The sequence below is a fragment of the Oxyura jamaicensis genome, chromosome 3, assembly GCF_011077185.1.
Source record: "Oxyura jamaicensis isolate SHBP4307 breed ruddy duck chromosome 3, BPBGC_Ojam_1.0, whole genome shotgun sequence".
Lineage (NCBI taxonomy): Eukaryota > Metazoa > Chordata > Aves > Anseriformes > Anatidae > Oxyura > Oxyura jamaicensis.
In genome coordinates this window covers 4,648,164-4,672,058 of record NC_048895.1, presented here as the reverse complement: position 1 = coordinate 4,672,058, position 23,895 = coordinate 4,648,164, and the positions used below count along the sequence as shown (strand labels likewise).

Genomic DNA, 23,895 nt, shown 5'->3' with positions numbered 1-23,895 from the left:
TCCTCACCACCACAGGCCTAAATTTGGCTCCTGTGGGTGTTTTGCTGTCTCACCTATCAGTTTCACACCCAGCACCACAGGAAGATGTTCAGACAGGAGGGAAACTTTCAGCCCAAGTCACTACAAAATGGTGTGTATCCGCATTACTACATTTTCAAACAGTAACTCGCTATAGAGTTGTAACCTCTTTAAAGCTACCCTGGTGTTAATATTTAACTTTAAAATCATGTTTATGGTTTCTGTGCACCACCTTTCACTTCCTAATGGGAGATATGGCAGTATTTCAGATAGGGCTTTCCGCTCTTTGTTCTGGAGGTAGCTATTAGCTTCCTGGTGGCAGCCTTTCCTCACGGTCCAGCCACTCCTACTAGAAGGGACGTTTATACACTGCTGCTGTTCCCTGTTCCCAGACTGCTCTGGCCATGTGGAGCCCCAGCTCTGCAGTAGCCCCACTCAAGAGCAAACACTTGTGGTGCGTTAGCAAGCTTTACCAAGAACCCAAAGGTGACCAAAACCAGTCAGTAGAGCCTGGCTGTGGCCATGGCTGCGTACCTATCGTTTGTACTTCGCTGGCTGAGGTGCGCGTTTGGGTTGGTTTTCCTGGGGTTCTCAGGACACAAGCGAGCCCTCACCCTCACAGACAGCACCCCGGACCCGCGGTCCCCTCAGACCAGCGGGCGCAGGCCGAAGCCCCCCACGCCACCCCGCAGCCTCCTCAGCCAGGAGGGCAGGGCAGGGCAGGGCAGGGCAGGGCGGCGCTCCCCGGCTCCTCCTCACCCTCCCGGCGGCGGGAGCGGAGCAAAGGCAGGGCAGGGCAAGGAAGCGAAGGGCAAAACGTAGCGCGGCTCCCGCCCCCGTTGCTGAGGGAGCCGCTCCCTCAGCAACGCAGCCCCCGGGGCCCCGCTGCATGTGCGGGGCAGGGCCGGGCACTGCGCTCCTCCTCCTCCTCCTCCTCCTCCTCCTCCTCCTCCTCCTCCTCCTCCTCCCGTCCCCGAGCCGCCAGGTGGAGGCGAAGGGAGCAGGAACCGGGCGGGAGGCGAGGGACGGCCCGGCTCGGAGCGAGCGAGTGAGTGAGGGGCGGCGGGGCGCGCTGCGGGGCAGGGGCAGGGGGGACGCGGGGCCAGCAGGCACGCTGCTGTGGTGGTCCGTCCCGGTACTTCCTCACAGGCCCGGGCCCGCCGGCTGCTGGCAGGCAGGGGGAGCCCGCCCTGGTGCCGATTTATTCCTCCCCTCCTGGAAGGGACCGTGAAGCTGCCTGCCCTAGAAACGCTCCGAGGCGTCGACATCCCGCGGCGAGCCTTTTCCTGCTCTAACACAGTAACGTCCTCCTCTGTTCCCATGCTAAGTTTGAGGCCGGGGGCTGTTTGGGCAGAGCCGCCTTGGCCACCGGGCTCTGCAGAACCCCCGACTAAGAGGCACTTTGGGACGTCCCGGTGCCAGGCCCCCCAGCAGATCCACGCCTGGCCTGAGGGTTTGAAGACGTGCAGCGTGCCCTGACGGCTTGTTTTTTGGTTTTAATGCACAACAGTTAGCTGTCCTTGTTGCGCGGCTTGCCTCTTTTGCAAGACGAGGCGTTGTTTGTGCTGTGCCCTCTGAGAGGTTTACTGGTGGTGGTGTTTTATCGCCAAACTGAAAGCTCTTGTTCTGAAGAGGAAGTGGGGAAGGGAGCAGCTCTGGGGAATGACCGAGTGCCAGAACTAGCTGTGCCAGGCCATGGTTATCCCAGCCCTGTAAGCCAATGGTGTCGAAGACAGCTTCGCCCACCCCTTGGGCTGCTCGTTTTCACCCATGTCAGCACAAGCATTTGTACGCAGAATTGTATCCGGAAGGTAAACCAAATTTAAAAAGAAGAGAAAAAACATACCCAGATGGTTTCGCTGACATGAGGACAGATGAGATACTTTTAAAATAATGATTCTGCCTTATGGTGAAGTGCAGACAAAAGTATAGTTTTGCTAGATTTCATACATGCACTCTCAAAGTGAAATCGCATCGTTTTCGTGCTTAGCCAACTACAGATATATATATATTTTTAATGCTGTTATTGATGCTTAGGAGTGACTGGTGGCATTCTGACTTTCTTAAAGCCAGGGTTTTTGTTTTGCTCTGCATAAAGATTAATAACAACTGACCTCTACAAGTTGTACTGCCCTTGTACTGGCTCAGGAGCTGTGCCTCCTGGACACTATGCCTTCGAGAGGCACAGCCCTTGCCCTCCACAACCCCCAGTCTAAAGCACACCAAAGTAAATCCATGTGGTGCACAGCAGTACAAATTCAAAATCCCAGCTCCATCCCTGAGGCAGTACAGCCGTAGTTTTTTCCAGCGTACAATACATTGTCTTTATTTACCAAGAAAAAACAGACTTGTTGGATAAGTACCAGCCCTTGTTAGTTGAGCAACTATTTGGTAAAAAGGTGTAGGCTGGCACATGCAAGAACACAGGAACAGCATTTGTTCCTCAGTGTAAATTGGCCTTTTGGACTCCTGGTGTTTGTGTTGTTTTTTTTTGAGTTCTCTGTTGTAAGTTCTCATGATTTTAGACATTCAGATTACCAGCAGTCTTAGAGCGAAACTTGGTAGTAAGGTGATTTTCCCCTAAAGGGATGCTTTTGAGCTCAGCAGACTGTTTCATTTATGTTGTTTTTTGTTTGTTTGTTTGTTTGGCCTCAATCGAATCTTTAACACACACATGCTTTCATTGCCCTTAAGTTTGGAAACATTTTTCCTTATTAGTAGACTGTATTACCACCATACCTGTATTATCCCTTTGATACCCAATTTTGTGTCAATAGGGTTGATACAGCTGTGGCCCTGATTCAAAGGAGTTCAAGGAAGCAAGTCTGCAACATTCTGAGAACAGCTTTTCAAAGAACTTGACTGAAATGGTTAGATGACGTTATGTTGTACTCCATAATAAAAATACTGAATGATCTGTAATTTAACAAAATAACAGAAATCTTCCTATTGAAATTCTTAAGCTGTCAGAAGTTAAGAAACACAAATAACATTTGAAAGTCTGGGGAAGATGAAGCTGTAACAGGCTGGCTATTGAGCCTCCTTGTGCCTCTAGAAGGGAACCTCTGAACATTGAACTGGGCTTTGCTCTCAAGTAGTATCTTTTGGCCCAAATCCCTCTTCTGTTATCTAATCGGTAACGTAAAGTTTTATAATTACATTAAATTTGGTGCACAGGTGGACTGAAAACTAGAAAACCCTGTTTCTAGGCAGGAGGTACTTAACCCCTAGTTTCATTTTATGTTCACATAACCTAATCTAGTCTGCTCTGTGGTCAGTCCTAGAAAGGGTCATCATCTCTTCTGTCATTCCTCACGTATGGGAATGGTCCTTGATTTTCTGTTTTGACATAACTTAGTACTTTTTTTTAAAGACCTGCAAACGTCTGTCAACATTGAGTCGTTTAGAAAGAATGTTAGAGGGGATATAACAGTTATTTTTCATGTCCAAGCAGTCTGCGTGCTGTGCCAAAGACCAGGGTCTTTGTGACTTGGGTTCTCAGGTACTGCTGAAAGTCTGCAGTAAGTGGAAGTCATCCACTTCATTGCCTAAGCTTGCACTGCAAAGGTGAGTTTCTTAGGGTTTGGTTTGACCAGACACTGAGTGCTAATCTGGTGCCTTCTTTCACTGCTCAAATATCCCAACTCCTTCCTGCAGCATCAGTCGCTGTATACGTACAGTGACTACCTACATCCTACAGAGATACCTACCTCCTGCTTCAGTCATTCGCAGAACTCTACCGATCACAACCAGAGCTTCTACTTTGAGCATCCTCTCTAGTTTGGCTTGGCACAATTGCTGTTTACCTGTCTTGGCAGGAACCTGGTGGGATCTCAGGTGATTCACTGTGCTGAGAGAGGATAGGTGCTTACATCCCTGGGCAAGCAGACAGTCAGCTGGAACTGCAGTTACGTGCCTCGATGTTGCTGGCAGAGAGACTTTGCAGTTACTTGTCTCCCCCTTCGCATCTATCCAAAGAAGGAAAACTGCTCTGGTTTTGATCTCATGGGATTGAGCTAGCAGAACTCATCTGCCTTTCACTGCACGTATAAACTTCCATTTGCAGTGAAAATTACAATTATGAGTGTACAAGTCAAGGAAATTCTGTTCACTGGATAGATTGCCAAAACAGATCCCACGCACAACTGCAGGCGTTACGGTGTCCTGACTGACAGATGAGCATTGCAGAGTGGGGAAACCTGGGTGAAACTGGGCTCTCTCTACCCAACAGGAGACGCTTGAGTTAGGGAAAAAATACATCCAGAATAATAAAATAAAATAAAAAGAAACAAAAAATCCCACATGCCTGTCTTGTAAAAGTAATCACAAGAACAGTCTAGTTCAGAGGTAACAAGATAACACATCAGAAGTCCTGCCAAGGCTGTTGTGAAGTCTTGGCAGCATGGATGTGTTTTGAGACTGGAGAGATGCATTGGTTTCAAAGGATAGAGTAAAAAATATATATATATATCCTTTTTGTTTGTATTTGTTTTTGCAGAGCTTACACAGATCTTTGGAAAATGACTTCCTCAGGTGCATATGGGTCTAACTCCTGGGAGCTCTTGGTGTCAGTTGATCACCAGTATGAAGAGGAGCAAAAAGAATTTATGCTACGGGTCACGGGCGACCTTCATATTGGAGGAGTGATGCTGAAATTAGTAGAACAGATCAGTGAGTAAAGACCTGTTTCTTTTACACAGTGTTATTAAAATAATACATGCAGCTTTCCCTCTACAAAAAGAGGCTTCAGCACGTTTTGAAATGGCGCTGCCTCACTTATGTCTTAGAAACAGTACGCCTAGCATGTAGGTGCTGCAGACTCAGGATTGCTTTTCATGTGGACAGAACCCCAGGTTTGTGATTAGAGCCTCTATGCTATCATAATGCAAACAGAACTTTGGTGTTTTTTCTTTCAGTTAGACAAATACAGTTGGACTAGACTAACTGTTCAACTCACATTCCAGATAGACTTTATAGGTGGCTAGTTTGAGGGCAGTACAGGTAGCTGATACCTGATTTATCCATCTGTAGCCATCACAGAGAAAGGATTAGTTGTTACAAGTGCGTTTCAGAAGTTAGTTTACTGTGCTGTAGTAGCACCCTACCCAAAATCTGAGCCACATTATCCATTTTATATATCCAGTAGGGAACAGCTAGCTACTCAGAGCAGAGACTGGGTGGGTCAAAATTATAAGGAGATGAAAGGTAAAATGCCCCGTGTACAGTCAGAGTACATCAGCCCTACAGGCAATCAGAGAATCAAAGTTTCTTTAATTCAAAGCCACCAAATGGAGCTGCCTCCCAAAATAATCATCTACACCCTGACACTGCAGAATGCTAGATACAGACAAGGTAGTATGGTATTTGATTATTACACCAATGTCGCAAGGTCCCATATGCAATGCATTCTTCAAGTACTATTCTTTCTGTCTGGAAATCTATATCTAGAAGTTTTCAATCACCAAATTCACACAGAAAGGAACACGTTTGCTAGACCAGACTCATCAAATGGGAACGCCGTGAGCTTTGCATTTCTACACACTGCTCTAGAAATACGAGATCTATGGCAACAAAAACTGTCATTCAAAAAAGAACCTCCTTGAAACTTTAGTCTTTTTTACATGGCTTGACTTTTTACAAACAAAGAGAAAAACTGAACTATAAGAAAACCCTTCAGCAAAATAGTCTTAAGAAATTTAAACTCAGCAACTTAAGAATTACAGAGTTCTTACTCCCAGATGAAAGTTTGTGTTTTGAAACATGGGGTTTGATGGAAACAAAAGGGAGACAGAAGATATTTCTTTCAATAGTCTCCTATTCAATGGAAGGACGTTTTTACACAAAAATCTTCTGTAATGGAAAAACTCTACTTCAAGATAGTGATTTTATCAAGGGATCCCTCTCCCAGCATTAGAGCAGGTAGGAAATCTGTGATGAAGAAAATCTAAAAAGCTAGACACATTTCTATTGACTTCTCTGCTTACTTAAACACACAATTCAGCCAACAAAGCAAAGGTAGCCCGAGTTTCACTGAGTCATGACACTAACTTTGCACAGCATTTATATAAATAGAAGATAGTGTACTCAATTTGTGCAAAAAGCTTTCTATTTTAAATAATATTTAAAGCAAATCTTAACTAAGTGATTTGCATCAGCAGTTCTATTGAGAGACAGTTTTCCCAAGAAATTCTAAAACAGGACAGGACTCTACTGTGGTGTAGACAAAGTGAGGAACACTCTGCCTGGCAGAGCTGGTGAGGAGGAACAAGAAATGGCTCAGAAGACCAAAACAACTTGATCAAGATCACACAAACTTTAGCTGATGCTACGCATCACTGGTATCTGGGAAGTCATTTAATCTTGGAATTCCCCACAGAACTGAAGGCAGCAATGTTTCATATCCTTCCTTATGTGTGTATTCTTCAAGCTGATCTAGTCAAGGTTTTACACCTTTCAGGTCAGGATACTTACTGCTCACGAGTCATCAGACAAAAGACACTACTCTCTTCCCTCCAAAATTATTTGTGTAGCCCATGAACAAAGTCTTCCATCTGTTCTTGATTCAGCAAGTGCTTCTCTATCTGCATGTTTTCAAAGTACAGAACACCCATTTTTACTTCATCAAAACACAGCAGGTCGAAATCAGTGAAACAAGACAGTCATCACTTTGCAGGCTTTTTTTCTGAGAAGCTTCTGTAGGCAACTCTTGTCAGTCCCTGGTCAGTCGCACCAGCCTGCCCTTCTGCATAGACCATTAACGGATTACCTGTACCATATTGCATCATATTCATTCTACCTCTGTTACAAGCTTCTACCTCTGTTGCAAGTTTCTGCATCCTGTGGGGTAGAGAAGGTCATCTCATTTGTTAGAGCTTGTTAACTCTTTCCTGATTGTTACAGGGCTTTCTCCGAACTTAGTAATTCTTTTGATTATTTAAAGTATGTTGCCATCCTGTTTAGTCTAATGGTGCAGCCACAGAGAAGAGCTGAATTACTGTGTCTTTCCTGGAACAGCCCTTGGCTGTGTGTCACTGAGACTTCAAGGACTTGGGGGATATGCTTTCCCTGTGGATACCTGCAAGATAAAGGCAATGTGACAATCATCGTCTAGGTTAACACAGTTAAATCCCAGCAACTGTCACAAGTATTCAGCAGATGGGGTCTAGATCTGAGGAACTGTAGTCGCTGCTTTAATGTAAATAAATTCTATGTGCAGAGTGCTGTTTCCAAAGCTGATTTTTTAGCATATTTGCTACATAATGTATTAATAGCCATTTTGTTTGTTTGTTTGTTGTTGTTGATTTTTAGAAATGCCACAAGATTGGTCAGACTATGCTCTTTGGTGGGAGCAAAAAAAATGCTGGCTTCTGAAAACCCACTGGACTCTTGATAAATGTGGGGTGCAGGCAGATGCTAAGCTGCTCTTTACTACTCAGCACAAAATGCTGCGGCTTCGCTTGCCAAACATGAAGACCGTGAGACTGAAAGTCAGCTTTTCTTCTGTGGTGTTCAAAGCTGTCAGTGACATCTGCAAAATCCTCAGTAAGTAAAGCTAAATCCCCTCTGGCAGCTACGCTGGAGCATTTTATTAGGTGACTTTGTTTTGATGTGAAGTCCTTACTCCCCTTTTAGCTCAAGGAAAAAATTGATTGAGTTGACCTGGGATGAAACATTTTTTTTGCTGTTGTTTTTAGTATGCACTGCATGTCAGTGTTTTTCAGTCATTGTGATAATTCTGATGAAGAATTATCATTAATGCTTCCCATGAGCCGCAGGGAGACTGGATAATCAAAGCCCTTTTGATGGTTTTGTAGGGATAGCTGGAATGAGTCCAGCTTATTGTATGCCACTGACTAAGAGCTTGAGCTTATCAATCTCCTACACCAGCTTTCAGCAGTTGGCACCAGTAAAATTGCCCATGATTTATCACCTATCTGCACCAACATCCATAAGATGATATTCAACTTGGTTGAATATGTATTCATGTAAATATGTGAAGATGTATTCTAAAGTAAATATGTATTTACTTTAGAAGGAGCATGTTTTGAGTGTTCAGAACTGTCATAAACCTCTTCAGGTCAGGGCATACCTTGCTACCTTATAAAAGCCTGTGAATATGTTGCAGCTGTTTCCCAGGATGGAGCACCTAAGCAGAAATGAGGTTTTGCAGCATGCCAGACCTGTGTGCCTGTGATCAATAGGAATAAGTAGAGTCTGCAAGGAGTCTTCAGAGTCTTTTCATTTTAGGGCACACCTAATACTCATTTTCCTTTAGATCTTCAAAGCTTAGCCCATTAACACATTCATCTTCAGAAGGAATTTCAAGATATACTGACCACAATGTAGCTTTCAATTTCATCCTTTAGCAGTGGATTGTGGAAAGGATAGTATGTCCTGATTACATATAATAACTCTGATAAAAATAATGCCATAATTGTTCAACTGACATTAGGTTGAATTAAATAGTTCAACTTTCAGACTGTGTTAGTACAAGGACCCTGTAATTTTTCTCGTGAGTGAACAGTGTCAGAAATGTCTTTGCTTGCTCCAAGATACAAATATTTTGCAGATTTTTCTGTTTTGCAATTGACAATACATGTCTGAATCAGTAGTGCAGTAGTGAACAGCATATCGCCAAGACAGAATCTTTTAGGGGAAACACAAAATTCTTAACTGAAAAATAAAAGGCATGAACTTCAAATACAGTGGTTCCATTTCCGTTCTTGCTTATGAATAAGTCAGACATTTCATTGAGATTATTACACTCAAAGGTGATTGCATAGCCTTTAGGAAGAGTTTTTTCCCATTCTAAAATGCAATGATGCTTGCTACAAAAGAGGCTTAAATCGTGGCAAAACTCATTCTCACAGCCCAAAGTCTTTGGCCTTGTTATCAAATGAACTGGATTTTCCGTGGGTACTCCTTTTGAATTGCTAAAAATAAGGTTCAGACTGCAACATGGAGCTTCCCCAAATGCTGTTACGAATCATGGTGGGGTTTTTTTTTTGGATGTAATCTTGTAAGTTTCAGATGTTTCATCTTACTTTACTTCCCAAATTGCCATTGTAGATATCAGACGGTCAGAAGAACTCTCTTTGCTGAAGCAGTCAGAAGATACAATTAGAAAGAAGAAGAAAAAAGACAAGAACAACAAAGAACCAGTTAGTGAAGATATTTTAAACTTGTGCAACTCTCCAGTGAGTTCCGGATTATCAGGTAATGAAAAACTAGAATGACTTTATTCTTCTAACTGCAAGTCAAAAAGAGGAATAAGTTCTTCAGTATGCAGTTAAAAACAAGAAGAGTTTGATGCAGGATGATAGTCAGAGACACAGCTGAGTTGAAATTAGTAGCTTCAAGAAGTTACTGAAATCCCCAATACATCAATATCTTTCTGTTGCTTTTTAAATGCTTTCCTTTCCATTGTTGTGTGAAAGGCCGTACCAGAAAACAAGTGATCAGCTGTGGCCCTGCACAAAGGATGTGCTGCAGCTCTTTGAAAACGTAAATGGAAAGTGGCAAACTACCTAAGTCTGAAGGCAGTTTTCTGTGGAGTAAGACTTTACTGTTTTAATTGCAGCAAGTCCAGGTTTGTATAGTAAAACCATGACGCCCACGTATGATCCCATCAGTGGGACACCAGCTTCTTCTACGATCACTTGGTTCAGTGACAGTCCCTTGACTGAGCAGAACTGCAACATCCTCGCCTTCAGTCATCCCATCTGTTCTCCAGAAACACTAGCGGAGATGTACCAGCCTCGGACGTTAGCTGACAAAGCCAGACTCAATGCAGGGTGAGAAGCCTCTCTGAGTTCTTCGTAAGTTAGCTGAGCAGGGGTGGCATTAATCCAGCTTTTTAAGTGCAGACCAGAACTTGAAAACAAAACCGTGATAAATGGATATACTGATACTTAAAAACATGCTTTGATCTAGGTGGTTTTTCCGGGAAATACTTAGACTCTTTTTGATGTTTTTTCTTTTTTTTCCAGCACTCTTGGTTAGACAATTTTGTTTTGAAGTGATGAATGATGTAATTGTGCAGGCTCTGGATTAAATTCTGTTGTTAGACGAAGGCAGATCCAGTGAAGTGAGTAGCACTGTGGGCACAGCTAAAGGACAGTTTGGATAGCAAACTGAATCATGCACAAAAGTTTTTTGATCCTGAGTTCCTGAATTACGCACAAACAAGCGTTACTTATTGAACACTATAGAAGAATACAGAACACTAGGGGTTTAGTGATTAAGATGTTTAAGAGGATTGTCTCTAGGACTGAATGAAATACAAACTGCCATCTTTCAGGTCTGTGGAGCATTTAACAGTAACTTTAACATTGTCACTGAATTTCACTAAAAGACAAAAGTAACTGGAATTGTAAAACAGCAAATACTGAAGTGAAAAGCAAGAGCTCTAAAGATACATGGGAAGATAAATTAACGTCCCATTTCTGGAGAGCAATTAGAAAGAATCTTACTAGCACAGGTCACCCTTTAGCTATTTACTGCTCAGTTTCTGTCTTCTATTGGTGATGTTTTGAATACTGCTGGAGAACAAAAACTGAAAGATTTTAGGTATTGTGTTTGTACAGTGAAAATTGGAAATCCATTTGAATGTTCCACGATCTCAAATTATGTGAATTTTTCCCAGACTCGCAGGAATTAGAACTGTTCATCGCCATTTCCATTTCACAATTACATTAGAGCACTGCAGATGTGATAATTTTTCCTGTACAAATGATTTTGTGGGTTGTTTTCTTCCACAGCTGGCTAGATTCATCCCGATCACTTATGGAACAAGGCATTCTGGAGGATGATCAGCTTCTTCTACGCTTTAAATATTACACTTTCTTTGATTTGAATCCAAAAGTAAGAGCTTTGTTTTTATAGTTGTTCATTGTCTTGACTGCTTTCATGTCAAGGATCTGTAGCATAAGGATACTGAATTTTAGTGAGGATTTGTTACAGGCCCTTCAGAGATCAAATTCTAATTCTTCCCCGTAGCAAAGACTGCACTTCTCCCCTCTGGATGTTGAATCACCATTCCTTACCTGAGATAAGATCTTAAGTGTAAAGATGAGATCTGAAGAGCACCAGAAACAGTATCCAGATTTCCAGAGGGGGTAGTTCACTTTCTGCTTCACTTTTAACATGAAAAACCAAGGGGAAAAGTAAATCAACAGTATCTTAAAAGGTATAAGCCCTATTTTTGAAAATAGACTTAAAAGTGGTATTTACATTTCACTGCCATTCGCTGAATATTCAGCTTTTCTGGGCTCAAGCACTCAGAAGCACTCAGCAAAAGTGTTTAAGTCCCATTTGAAAACAGGACTGCATTTTCTCAAGTTGCTTCTTATTTGCCTTTCTTTTCACTAAAAGTAAGTCACTGTGGTTTTGTTAAGCCTGAGTTTTTAAGGCCTGGGTGGTACATTTAGAGAAATAAAGCATGGCTATTGACCAGTATAAATAAGCAAGAGTTTAATGTCAAATGGATTTGGCCTTCACATTGTTATTTGCTCTAAATCTGTTTCATTTGGGGCATCTCAGATAAACAGAAGGGTATTTTCTAGTTCAGGTGGCAGATTTTGGGTGAAATGCCTTCCCCACTAAAGATCAAATAGGAGCGTCAAATTCAGCAGCCCAGACATTTCCATTCTTTGCCCTAGCCATGAAATAACTCAAGATATCAGTAAGTTATTTATGTAGTCTTTGAAAGAGAGAGGTCACGCTCCCATCAGCCACCTTCAGCCAGCTCTAAAGCGTGATTATCTATGAGTCACTTCAGCTTATTAACCAGAGAGTGAAACCCAATCCATATGCAAAAAACAGAAAGTGAATTAATGCATTTTACAGCAGGATCTGAGAAATGTCAAGCCAGTGAAAGGCTAGAGCTGGAACCAAAGAAGCCAAGAGCAAAAATAATTTGTCTTCTGGCAGTAGCAAACCATTGAATGCTACATTCATGTCAGCCATGTCACATTAATTTCACTCTCAGTGTGGTTTCACATTTGGTTTAAGCCAGTCCAAAACCTATTACCACAAAAAGGGATGTCTTAATCTTCCCTTCTGCTTCAGCCACACGGTCCTGCTTAACTTTCTGTTAGATCAGCAAGTCACTCTGAGCCTACATCATGTGAGCTGGTACAAGAGAAGGACAGGAACAGACAGCAGGGCAGAAGTGGGGGAAGGAAGGAAACAACCTTTATGGGTTCAGCCGATGTTAGATCAGCCCAATGATGATCATGAACCTGTATCCTGTTCATTCTGTATCGTTACTGACCAGTGCTGTTCTTTCTCGCTACAGTATGACGCAGTGCGGATAAACCAAATATATGAGCAAGCCCGCTGGGCCATCCTATTAGAAGAAGTTGACTGCACAGAGGAAGAAATGCTGATCTTTGCTGCACTACAGGCATGTACTTGATCCGAGCTGCAAAACCTGTTTTCTTGAGAGGCAGGCACAAGCTAGGGCAGGACTTCAACAGAGCCCAGGCCAACAGCTCTCCAGGGGCTGGGGATCTATTATTGGAGTGAGAAACAATAAGAACATCCAACTGAAATTCAATAGCAGCATGCCATTCTTCAAACTGCATAATTATACACTTTATGGAACCATTTACTAACACTACCAGCATGTAGTACACGGGATATCACTTTGATACCAGTCTGTTCTGTAGGGGTTTACTACGAAGTGTTGCTTCTCATACGAGCTACCACCCTTTCACGTGCTCTTCCTGAAAGTCTGATAGATAAATACATACATACACAACAGACAAAAAACAAAACAAAAAACCACACAACTGTATTACAACGTGACGGTACAGACAATATTGAGTACATATAAATTTAATGTGATTTGCTGTGGCCTAGTCCCTGACTGTGGGTAATAAGGCACAAATGGTTATTGTTAATAAATCCCTTCCTTCTAAATGTAAATGGAGCTGCCAAAAAGTCACAGCCTGCCACCACAAACACAGAGACCTTGCTGCCAAGTTTCCACCTAGTACAGATGGCACTTAGAGGTCACAGTACTGGGATGTTAACGTTAGCAGAGTCAGCCTCACGGAACACAGAACAGGATAATTAGAGTGAAGGAACATAAATCCTGGCAATTGAAATAGGAAACTTCTGTCAGTAACTGCACTGGAAATCCTACTGGGCTCACCTGTTTCCCTCTAAGAGGTGCCATGTTGCGGAACTTTACATAGTTGGCCAACGCCCAGAAGGCAAATAGGCTGTTTTCATATATTGTTATTATATGTTGCTAATTGGCATTGGACTCGTATTTCAAGTACATTTGACCATTCAAATCTGGTTCTTGATGATTTATTTTAGTACCATGTAAGCAAGTTATCATCATCATCGGAGACACAAAATTTCACTGGTGAATCAGAAGTAGATGAAATAGAAGCTGCGCTTTCTAATCTGGAAGTGGCCCTGGAAGGGGGAAAGACAAGTAACATTTTGGTACGTCCTTTTGCATCCCACAAGTGCTTTTGCTATGTCAGATGTATTGACTGTGATGAGCCTACCTGATTTCTTACCAGAGTTAACAGCCAATTACAAAGTGTATTGTACTAAAATTATTCCTGATTGTTCCTGATAGGAGGACATCACAGACATCCCGAAACTTGCTGATTATCTCAGGCTAGTTAGGTGAGTTACTAAAGCTGCTAATAAAACATACAAAACAAAAAGCTTACCATAAAAAAGATCCCTTAAGTTTTGCATTCTAACGTAACAGTAGATCCTGAGGTTGTAAATGAACAAATAAACCAGGCAGATCTAACCAGCCTAATATCATCCTCTTCAAATCTCTCTTTTACTGCTTCTGAGCCAGATTCTCAGCACATCTTTCTAGCTTCTGAGGTGCTAGGGCAGCCATATCTGAGCTTGTTAAAAGTCCAGGCTCTTTATATTTCTCTGTGATTTCCTAGTGCTCATCGGTCATCGTTTCTAAGTAGGAGAGTCTTCAATTTTGTTTTTAGTCATATTTTACTGTGATTCATTTTTGCCAATGAAAAACAAGAAAAAACATTTCAGCTCCTCCTGTGAAGGATTTCTGAAAGCAACCTTGGGTATTTTTTCAAACAAGTTGTCCCTTTCTCACCAAATGTGGAGTCTGTTTTTTCTTATATCAAAATGAGTTTCAAGTTGAAGTAAAAGTATAGTAAACCAGCTCAGTAATACCTCACCTAAATAAGTTAACTGAGGAAAACGTAGTTCTGTGATCCCATTATAGTACCCTGATTTAAGGGTTATTTAAATGACTGCACTTGTCTCAAGTCTGCAATGTTTTTCATAGCAAAGCAGTCTTGAGGTTTTAGAAGGACAGAAGGTATCTATTGCGAGAATATGTATTAGATTCATTCTGTTAACAAGTCATATGTATAGTCAGCAAACTTAAAATTGTTAACTGTGGTTAACTGTTAAGAATTATTAATTTCCTATTAAGAAATTGTGTTTGACATGCAAATTCCTAAGGTGGCTTATGATGAAAGGGAATTTAAGCCTTTTAAGGTCCATCAGTTACTTGCCTCTAACGATGGATTGTTTATTTTTCCCCAGTAGCTGAGCAGTTTGCTTTAAAAGCATTCAGCAGTTATTTTTCATCATTAAACATTTCCTAGAGACATGGTAAATCACTTACTAAACCTAACACATTGTAGAAATTTGGTAAGTTGTAAAACATTTCTTTAAAGGAACAGCATTTTCTTACTAAAATTACTGGCCTCATTAGAAACCTAAATGCAGAGCTCTGCATGTCATCCTGCTGGTTCTATTTATACAGTGAGCTTTTATTCAAAATTATTGACAGTGTGCACCACATAGCACACCAGTAAATACTGCTTTCAGGTGGGTGACAATACTGTGGAGAACTACAATATAATTTAAATATATATATATATATTTGAAGCTTTCAAAGAAGTTTTTGTTAATTTTTTTGGATATAAAAATATTTTCTAGGCCAGGAAAATCTAATAGTCCCTTATTCTTGAAGATTTTTTTTTGCCTATGTTGGAAAATTGGAAGCTAAAATAGTTAGTTTTGAAAATCAAAGTTATTTTTAGAATTTAAACATAAAAATCACAATTTTCTGGAAAGGACTGAACTAGGATTTCTAGGCTCTGGAGAAGGCAGGAGGGGGTAGTGGAGCACTGTTTTTCAGCTAGCTGTGTGATCTTTGTATCATCACCTTAGATTTAAAGGAAAGTACTACATAGACAGTAGAATTCTTTTTTTAACTATACCAATAATCTTCGTAGGTAGTTCTGAAGTATTTCTCTACTAAATCAGTGTTAACACTTCTGGTTTTCTCTCCTGAAATACACTGAATCTTTGTGGCTCTTTGTTGCATTTTTGTGTGACTTAGCACTTTGTACATTTCAGTGGCAACAAATGTGATTGCTTTTTTTCTTTCAGGCCCAGGAAGCTGTCAATCAAATCTATCAAGCCATACTGGTTTGTTTTTAAAGATACTTCTGTATCTTATTTTAAAAACACAGAATCCGCCCAGGGAGAACCGATTGAGAAACTAAACCTAAAAGGTAGGATTTTTTTCCTTTCTTTGCTTTCTGTTGCACTCATGAATTGAATAAATCAAGAAATCCCTGCAAGGTGCAAGAAGGCAAGCACAGTAGTATTTAGTCCTGAAACTACGTTTTCAGTTCCTGATACTCCTAAGCAGGCAGACTGCATCTGCAGAAGAAGCCTAAACAGAAAGGATTCAATAGTTTAGCCCAAATCGAGATTATCTGGACCCAGTTTGTAAAATGGAGTGTACTCCAGAGTTCACTTGAAGACAAGTCAGAGAGAATGTGATCTCTGTGGGATCCTTCTCCTGCCAAATGTTTTTACTCTCTGCTAAGTGGCAGTACTCACCTCTGGCCTTGGTAAACGCACATTGGTGGCAGAGGATTATGGACGATGCAATGGGCAAGAATGCCGTAGGCTTTACCTAGATACTGCTGTGCAGGGTCACCTCCAAGACCTTCTCTAGGCCTTGTTTGTTTCACGCATGGGGATTTCCATAGCTGCAACCAGCTTTAGGTGCTTCTGGAGGAGAAACACAGGGCAGACGCCAGCATTATATATAGCCTCCATCTACATCTACTTCTGCAGGGACATCATATGTTCAGCATCAGGGAACCAGTGATGCCCAGGATTCATCCTAGAAGAAACCTTTGAAATAGAAAGAAGATTGACCCCTGTGAACAAATGGCTCTGCATACCAATCTGCACATCCTCAGTAGGTCAGATAAATGCATGGTAAAACTAGCCAGGGTGACTGGAACCTCACCGAGTAGCCCACGGCCTCGGTGTGCCTTGACACCAAGGGGAACTGTAGGCTTCCTGACTCCAGCTGAATCCAGAAGGCCTACCATAGCACCATCAGCACAAAATGCCAGGTCCTCAGAGTTCTCTGGGATCCCTGAACTGGCCTGCTCTGTTGTAGACGTTACCTCTGTCCCGTTTTCAGTACCAGGTTGCTTCTGAGAATATAGTCCAGGCTTTCAAGTCACTTAGGGTAAAATTTTAAAAATGTGCCTATCTATCTCAACCTCCATTTTAAGTGTTGAGCATTTCCTAAGATCAGGCTGAGGATTTGAGAGCATTGCATCTTTTCTCTTCCATACTGAATAACACTCTGAGGTCAGAGCATTCATCACCCCGGCAAGCCACTCCAGGTGGTGAACTAGAACAAAATGCTTTCATTAGGCCTGACTTTTCAGTCTTGGCCCTTGATCTCAAAACAAAACAAGCATTAAATACTCCTTTTCGGTATTAATCAGTACTTAAAGTGAGCGATGTCCTAATTAAATAAATCCATTTCTTTCTGATTCTCTGTGATTTAGGATGTGAAGTTGTACCAGATGTAAATGTTGCAGCAAAGAAGTTTGGAATCAAATTACTAATTCCTGTTGCTGATGGCATGAATGAACTATATTTAAGATGTGATAATGTGAGTAATGAGACAAAGGAAAGTTTCTATTCCCTATTTACTAGAAGAATCATTGTCCTGCTCTAGAATTTGTATAGAAAAATAAGGATGCTCTGGAGAGTTTATGATCTACATGTTCAGTAGAAATTAAGAATGATGCGAAGAGGGGTCTAACAAATGTTTAATGGCTTAGGGGACAAAAGAGTATTAATTCTATCTTTATGATCAGTTTCCAAGCAGAGCTGCTGTAAAGAACCAAATAACATACTGTCACAAATGTCTCAGTGGTTCCAGAAGATTTGGATTTTTTCTTTGTGATTTTTCTCTTCCTTTTTCTTAATTAGAACTTTTCATTCAGATGAGAGTAGTGCAATGGGGATCTTCCATTAGTTTTCGGTTTCAATTTATTTTGTGTTGTGTCAATCCAAATTGTGTAAAAAAACTTTGTCAGGTGGAAAGTAGTCATGCCATAAAATTTCCATCAAATCTATTCTAAAATACTGTATTTCTTTCTGTGAACTAGTAACTTCATGCATCAGACCACTTTCCTGAAATACTCAATTGGATAAAACACTGATATTTTTTTTTCTATTACCTGCAGCAGTGATAGCATATAGCAGCTGATGTCAGTGGTAGCTGTAGACACACCAAGCTCAGCTTTACATGGTGCGTTCTTTGGCATGTTATAGGAAAGCATGTTTTTAGAGGAATAACACCATTTCCAAGATAAATGGCTTTCAAACATTAAAACCTAACTGTTCTGCAGGCACATTCTGTAGATGGAACTAGCCCAGCCAGGAAAGAACAGTAGTGCTATTGTAACTACACATCCACACAAATTAAGCAGAGTAACTCCAGAGTGGTTTTATTGCGCAGTGAAAGATGGGTGAGCAGTAGCCATCTTCATATACGGTTTGCCCACAAATATCCAACAATTGTATTTGTTGCAGGAGAACCAATATGCTCGGTGGATGGCTGCTTGTGTTTTGGCCTCAAAAGGCAAAACAATGGCTGATAGCTCTTACCGTCCTGAGGTCCACAAGATCCTTTCATTTCTAAAGATGAAGAACTGGACTATGTCACCCCAGGCTGTCTCTGATCCGGAAAACACAGATATGAAACCAGAATGCATCGTCTCATTACGTTACACAAAGAAATACAAGTCCAAGCAGGTATCCTAGGCGTGGCTTTGTGGTCGGGGTGGGTGGTTCCAAAGACCGGGCAGATGATTGCTTAGGGAGGAGACAGGATCCAAGCAGCATTTGGAAACCATGGGGGGGGTTCCTGGGCATACACTAGAATCAGCTTGCAATACTCATTTGTCCCTTGAATATTTAGCAAGAGGCCTTTTAATTAAACTGAACACAAGGACAGGTCTCTCAGCACTTCTTCCAAGTACCCCTACATCCACATCCTGAGTCGCTCGTGTTCTCTTCCTGATAGTGCTGCCCCTCAAAGTCTCTTCAGAGTGAGCAAGGAAGGTTTTTAAGGAAGGGAAGGTTCTGCCCACATCTTAAACAATGTTTTCCTGTCCTCCTGGCCTGGGTACCTCTCCTTCCTCTCTACCTAATTCTTTGTCCTTTTGATTTGAAAGAGTTCAGCCCACCTGTCCTCAGGATACAGTCTGCAGGGCAAAGTAGTAGGGTATGTGCCTCTCAGCATCTCCCCTGATATCCCATCTCCTTGTCAGAGCCACAGATTCAGAGGGGCTTGCTGCAGACTTCACAGCCTGCTTTCAGGACTGGATAAATGACTCCATAGCTAGAGCAGCTATCTACGGAAGGGGACTGTTGTTACTGTAAAAACATTTGTATCCAGCCTGTGCACAGTACCCAGAGTGCTTGTGGGATGTCTGAACCAGTAGCAAGTGGTAGGTACATCTGCAAGGAACCCTGAGGGATTTGCTGAGCTCATTCCCTCCCTCACAGCGCTAAAGCTGTGAGCGTGCCCTGCCCACCTGGAGGACGGCGGGAGCCCATTTCCCCTTGCGTGCAGCATGTTTAGCACGCCAGCAGGATTGTTCTCCAGATGCTCAGCTCCAGCTCAGCTGCAGCCGATGGAGTCTGCCCAAGGCAAGCACGGTCAGGCCCGCTTTGCCAAAGGAGGAATAAAAGATGAGAACCAAGAACAAACTGGCTAAAAGAATTCTGGCCTGGGGTGGGGCAGGTTCTGAATGAGAACAGACTGTTGCTACAGGGTAGCTGGATTTGGAGTATTTTTACAATGAATGCGCAATTCAGACCTTCCCCTTCTTCTGCTGCCTTGGCCAACAGTGAGCCAAGGGCCAGATTTCGCTCGTCACACTAGCTAGGTGCAGCAGTCTGGCTTGGCAGTACCACAGCAGTTGAATCAAGGTGTCAAGGGAAGTCCTTGCCCCCGTAATACTTCTGGAGACATGGCTGAGGGGAGTGGAAATGGACAGAAAATCCCCATTTCCCAGCAAGCTCCTGATACAGAATGGGCCTGTGGGCAGCAAGCAGGGGCAAGATCGTTTTATGGCATGCTGGAGCTTGACCCAGTGCAGCACAAACACAGTGAGACCTTCCTGCGCTGTTCTGCCCTTGTAGCTCAGGATCTGTCCCCAGGTGCTCTCTCCCTGCGATGCAGTATCTGAACATGGCATCACACCTAACGCTGTTTGATTTAGTGAAAGCAAGGATGTTTTTGTTCTCCAGTCAACTGCAAACTTTCTCTCTTCCTGTGTTTCCCAGTTGGCTGCTCGTATTCTGGAAGCTCACCAAAATGTGTCCCAGATGTCCCTAGTGGAGGCCAAGCTGCGTTTTATTCAGGCATGGCAGTCCCTCCCCGAGTTTGGCTTGTCTTACTACATTGTAAGGTAATCGCACTGCTACGGCAATGTCAAGCTGCCCTAACGTGTTCATGGTCAGTGATTTTTAGGAAGTTTTTTGATTCCTTGTTCTGGAAACATTATCTTAGTACTTTTTCCCCTACAGACCTTTTTTAATTGTAGTAACTTCCATGCTGCTGCTTTTTGTGTAGCAGTAGCACTCAGCAGCTCCATTCCTGGAGTGAGACTCCATTATGTCTGCTTTCATATAGATCCGCTGGGCTTTGGCTGAAATAATCTATCAGCAGGATTAAACCCTTCTTGACATGAACTCACTAATATGTAAAAGAAAATGCAAATCTTAGTGGTGTTCTCAGGTTTGCAGTATGTTCATTCACTCCCACTCTTCCTCCTTGGAGTATGATAGCATGCTTTTTGCTGAGTGTAATGTCTTTGGCATTTCATTAAGAAAACAGTGAACACGATCCCTCTTTTAGGTTAATCTGGAAGAGCAGTCAGAACAAGAAAGGTCCTTCTGTGCTCACTGCAGTTTCCCTGGATGCTGGCCTTGAATATGGCATGGCTCTGTCAGGGTACCTGACCCGCATCCTTTTCTCTTGACAAAGCGCCAAAAAAATGGGAAGTACTTACACAACCACACTTGGAGGCATCCTCCTTAATTTGTTCTTTCCACCTCTTTCAGTGCTACTCAGGAATCATCTGCAGTATAAACTGAGTAAGTTGAAAACCATACTCTGGCCCAGAGTCCAGCTGGCACAGAACAGCCCACATCCGTACCATTAAACTCTCTGATGTCCCCAAAGCTGGTAGTGCCACACAAACTACCAGTACGGTAGTGAACTACCAGCTGGTAGTGAACTCAGACCTAAGCTCTATGTTCCAGCTCCCGAGCCATCCCCAGGAGTTATTTGGGAGCGTGCTGCTTGGTTGGGTTGCAGCCAGGACTCTGCCTGGGACTCTTGTAGCAGTTGAGCCAATTAGGTACTTGGGTTCAGTGCCCAGGAACGTTCCCTGGTGCTATTGAATTTACTGACATAAAGAGTTTTGCCCTATCTGTCAGCACTAATTCTGTCTAAAAAATAAAATAAACTGCATTTTATAGAATGGGCAAAATACCCTGCGGTGAATTTCTACAAACTGATGGGCAGTATCTCAGGGGGTTATTACATAAGGCACCAGTTGTGGTCCAGATCACACTGTCTCCCTCAGGGCCAGCTTAATCTAAGGCCAGAAGGCTCAAAAATAGAATCAAAACAATAGAAAATACAGACAGCAGTCAGAGGAGACTTTTTCCAACTTTCCTGAGTGCAGATGAAGGTAGTTTCTGTACCTGAGTCATCTTTTCCTAGCTTTTTCCAGCTCAGAAATTTGTCTGCAAAAACTTCTGATCATTTTGTATTTATTTTTCATCTCTAGTTAGAAGAAAGTTGAAATGTCTCAATGTTTTGTAATATGATTTCTACTCAGAAATGCATATTTTGCCAACACTGAGTTGTTTTGATAAGTTAATGGTGGTACATAATATACAATATTAAATATTTTGCTATGTTTGTATCATTTAAGTGAAGATAAATGCAAGGACATGTTTCATCATTATTGAAGTGAAGCGAGGAAAAATATTCTCGATGCTTTCCCAGTAAAAATATAATCCATGCATTTTGCAGAACAGTATTATTTAACAAAAAACAATAAATTGGAAAGACTTCAGCCATTTTATATCTTATGCGATGATTCACCAGCCTACATCTTTGCTTTGTAACGAATGCTGTTCTGAAGCAGGGCCCAAGCTCTCCTCAGTCCCGGGCTGCTGTAAACTTTCCCACATTTTTTGCACTTTGGCAGGAAGGTTAATGAAATTTTTCTTCAGACAGAAACCATTGCTAACTAAGTCTGCTCAGGGGTTGATTGTGGTTTTTTTTTTCAGGTTTAAAGGAAGCAAGAAGGATGATGTGCTTGGGGTGTCCTACAACAGGCTGATAAGAATAGATATAGCCACAGGAGACCCTATCACAACTTGGAGGTTCTCCAACATGAAGCAGTGGAATGTGAACTGGGAAATACGCCAGGTAAAACTGGAACAGCTCTCTGCATTCAGTCATTACATCTAAGACACAGGAGGATGCTTTCAGAAAATCTTTTTAAGCCTCACAGTGAGAAGATTTTGGACGTGTTGTGACAAACTAAAACAATCTAATTTTTTTCTTAATGGGGTCTGTAGTCAAAGTTCAGAAAACTAAAAGATCTCCAGCTTATTCTTTGTAAGTTGCCCTTGATTTTGGTGGGATGAAATATAGAGAGTCAAAGGCACCCCATTACGTTACCGCTCTGTCCATAAAAATCTCATTGTACTCTCTCTGTATAGTCTAGCTCATGCAGCATCCTCTGAACTGCAGTGACATAACTGGCTAAGTGCAAAGAGTCAGGGCTGCCATTCCTGCTCTTCTCTGAGTGTTCTCACTCAGTGCACCACAAGAAAAAAGCCGGGGAAAAGCAGTTTTGTTGCCTGCCTCAACAGGCCTTTGACCACAAGAGGGCCCTGGTGGAGTAGAAAATGAAGAAGCAAGCAGCCAAAGACCCTCAACGTACATCAGACCCGGAATTTTTTTTACAGTGCTTGGTTTACAGAGAAAGTAATTGTGATCCAGCTGTGCTCTCATATTTACTCTGTCTCCCAAACTCAGGTAGAGAAATGCTGCAGTTTATCTCCATTCCTGATCTTGCCACATGTATTTTCTTTAGGTTGCAATTGAATTTGATCAGAACGTGTCTATCGCCTTCACATGCCTGAGTGCAGACTGCAAAATCATCCACGAGTACATCGGGGGATACATCTTCTTGTCAACCCGCTCCAAAGACCACAATGAAACACTGGATGAGGAACTGTTCCATAAACTAACTGGAGGTCAGGAATGAGGCAAACTCTTTCCTTTCTGCTGGCACAGCTTAAGAGGACGAGGGATTATACAATAATCTCTTATACCATAATTATTGTATAATCTCTTTGTTAATTACTGACAAATAAATACACTGTATATGTCTATCCGTGTTGTAATCATTTGACTCTTTACAGTTTCTTTGTTAGATACTGAAGCCAAGATCGCTGGATGGGGTGTGGCAACTCCATCATCAACACTAGAAATTAAGTTTGTTTTCCTTCAGTACAGCTAGAAGCTTTCAAATGGAAGGTGTCTAGCCACTGGGCACTTCTGAATCCCTATTTACAGCTGCAACAATCCATTCAAACAGTCAGAACAAGTTATTTGAGGATAGTGTAAGCAAATTTTCTGCTGTTACAGCTGTGCATCTCCCACCGTTAAAAAGGCCAGCGTGTAACAGAACGAACACTAAGTAAATATGTTTTCAAAGCTCTAGTACTTGTCTACCACTTGTGCTGTGAACAAAAAGCATTACATCAGTGTTCTGAAGTCCTGCACCCTGAGCTATCATAGCCCAAGTAGTGATTACATAATTGTTCAAAAATGTCACACCGTGCCTACGTGCCCATGGAAATCGTGCCACAGGAGCAACCAGATGGCTAGAACAAAGCATTAATCTTGACAAAACTGGATTCAGAATGTTAAATTTTTGAGGAACTGTGTTAATTTCCAGGTTGAAAAAATGCTTCAGGTACTATTTTAATGTATTTGCTTGTTAAAAAGGCCTGTGAGCATAGGCCTTCCTTCTGTCTTCTGTCCTTGTTCCTGTTTCACTGGAACGTCTAACTCTGAACTAAAGTTGAGTTAGGAGCTGAAATGCCCATAGAAATGATCTTACTCCTGGCTCTAAGGCAGAACACAAAAGATTACTCAGTAACACTGCCTGAGGAACCAGATCTGTAGCAACCAGCTCTGCCTGCTGGAGGGAGCCGCACACATCCACTGTGCCGGGAGAACCTTGGTTGTGCCCTACAGAGCGTCGTGACCAGTAAAGCACAGGAGAGAACAAAGTCAGGAGGATTCATTAAACTGCTGGACAAACCCCAAACCAGTTCACGTATCTAAAGAAATACAGTGGACAGGTGTTGTCTTATCACTACGAGATGCTGCAGAAATCAGTGTAATTCCTGAATGTCACAGGGACTGGACAGCCATCATTCTGCTGTCACCTCCTGTGCTTTTCTCCAGTGTGTGAC

The 23,895-nt window shown here is 42.2% G+C and overlaps 1 protein-coding gene across 2 annotated transcripts; it reads left to right on the top strand.

Moving 5' to 3' along the window:
- The first annotated feature begins 896 nt into the window (after nt 1-896).
- Nucleotides 897-22,801, top strand: FERMT1 (fermitin family member 1). Of its 2 annotated transcripts, XM_035322510.1 has the most exons (15): nt 897-1,063; nt 4,515-4,689; nt 7,327-7,560; nt 9,088-9,234; nt 9,599-9,812; nt 10,779-10,881; nt 12,317-12,424; nt 13,348-13,479; nt 13,619-13,668; nt 15,436-15,560; nt 16,869-16,975; nt 17,905-18,126; nt 19,666-19,790; nt 21,688-21,829; nt 22,503-22,801. In XM_035322510.1, exons 1-15 carry the CDS (start codon nt 908-910, stop codon nt 22,674-22,676), a joined length of 2,214 nt encoding a protein of 737 aa, XP_035178401.1. In that variant the 5' UTR covers nt 897-907; the 3' UTR covers nt 22,677-22,801. The 2 variants fall into 2 exon arrangements, with proteins under 2 accessions (XP_035178401.1, XP_035178402.1); XM_035322511.1 differs by lacking the exons at nt 19,666-19,790; nt 22,503-22,801 and having other exon boundaries at nt 21,688-21,821.
- Nucleotides 22,802-23,895: the final 1,094 nt, after the last annotated feature.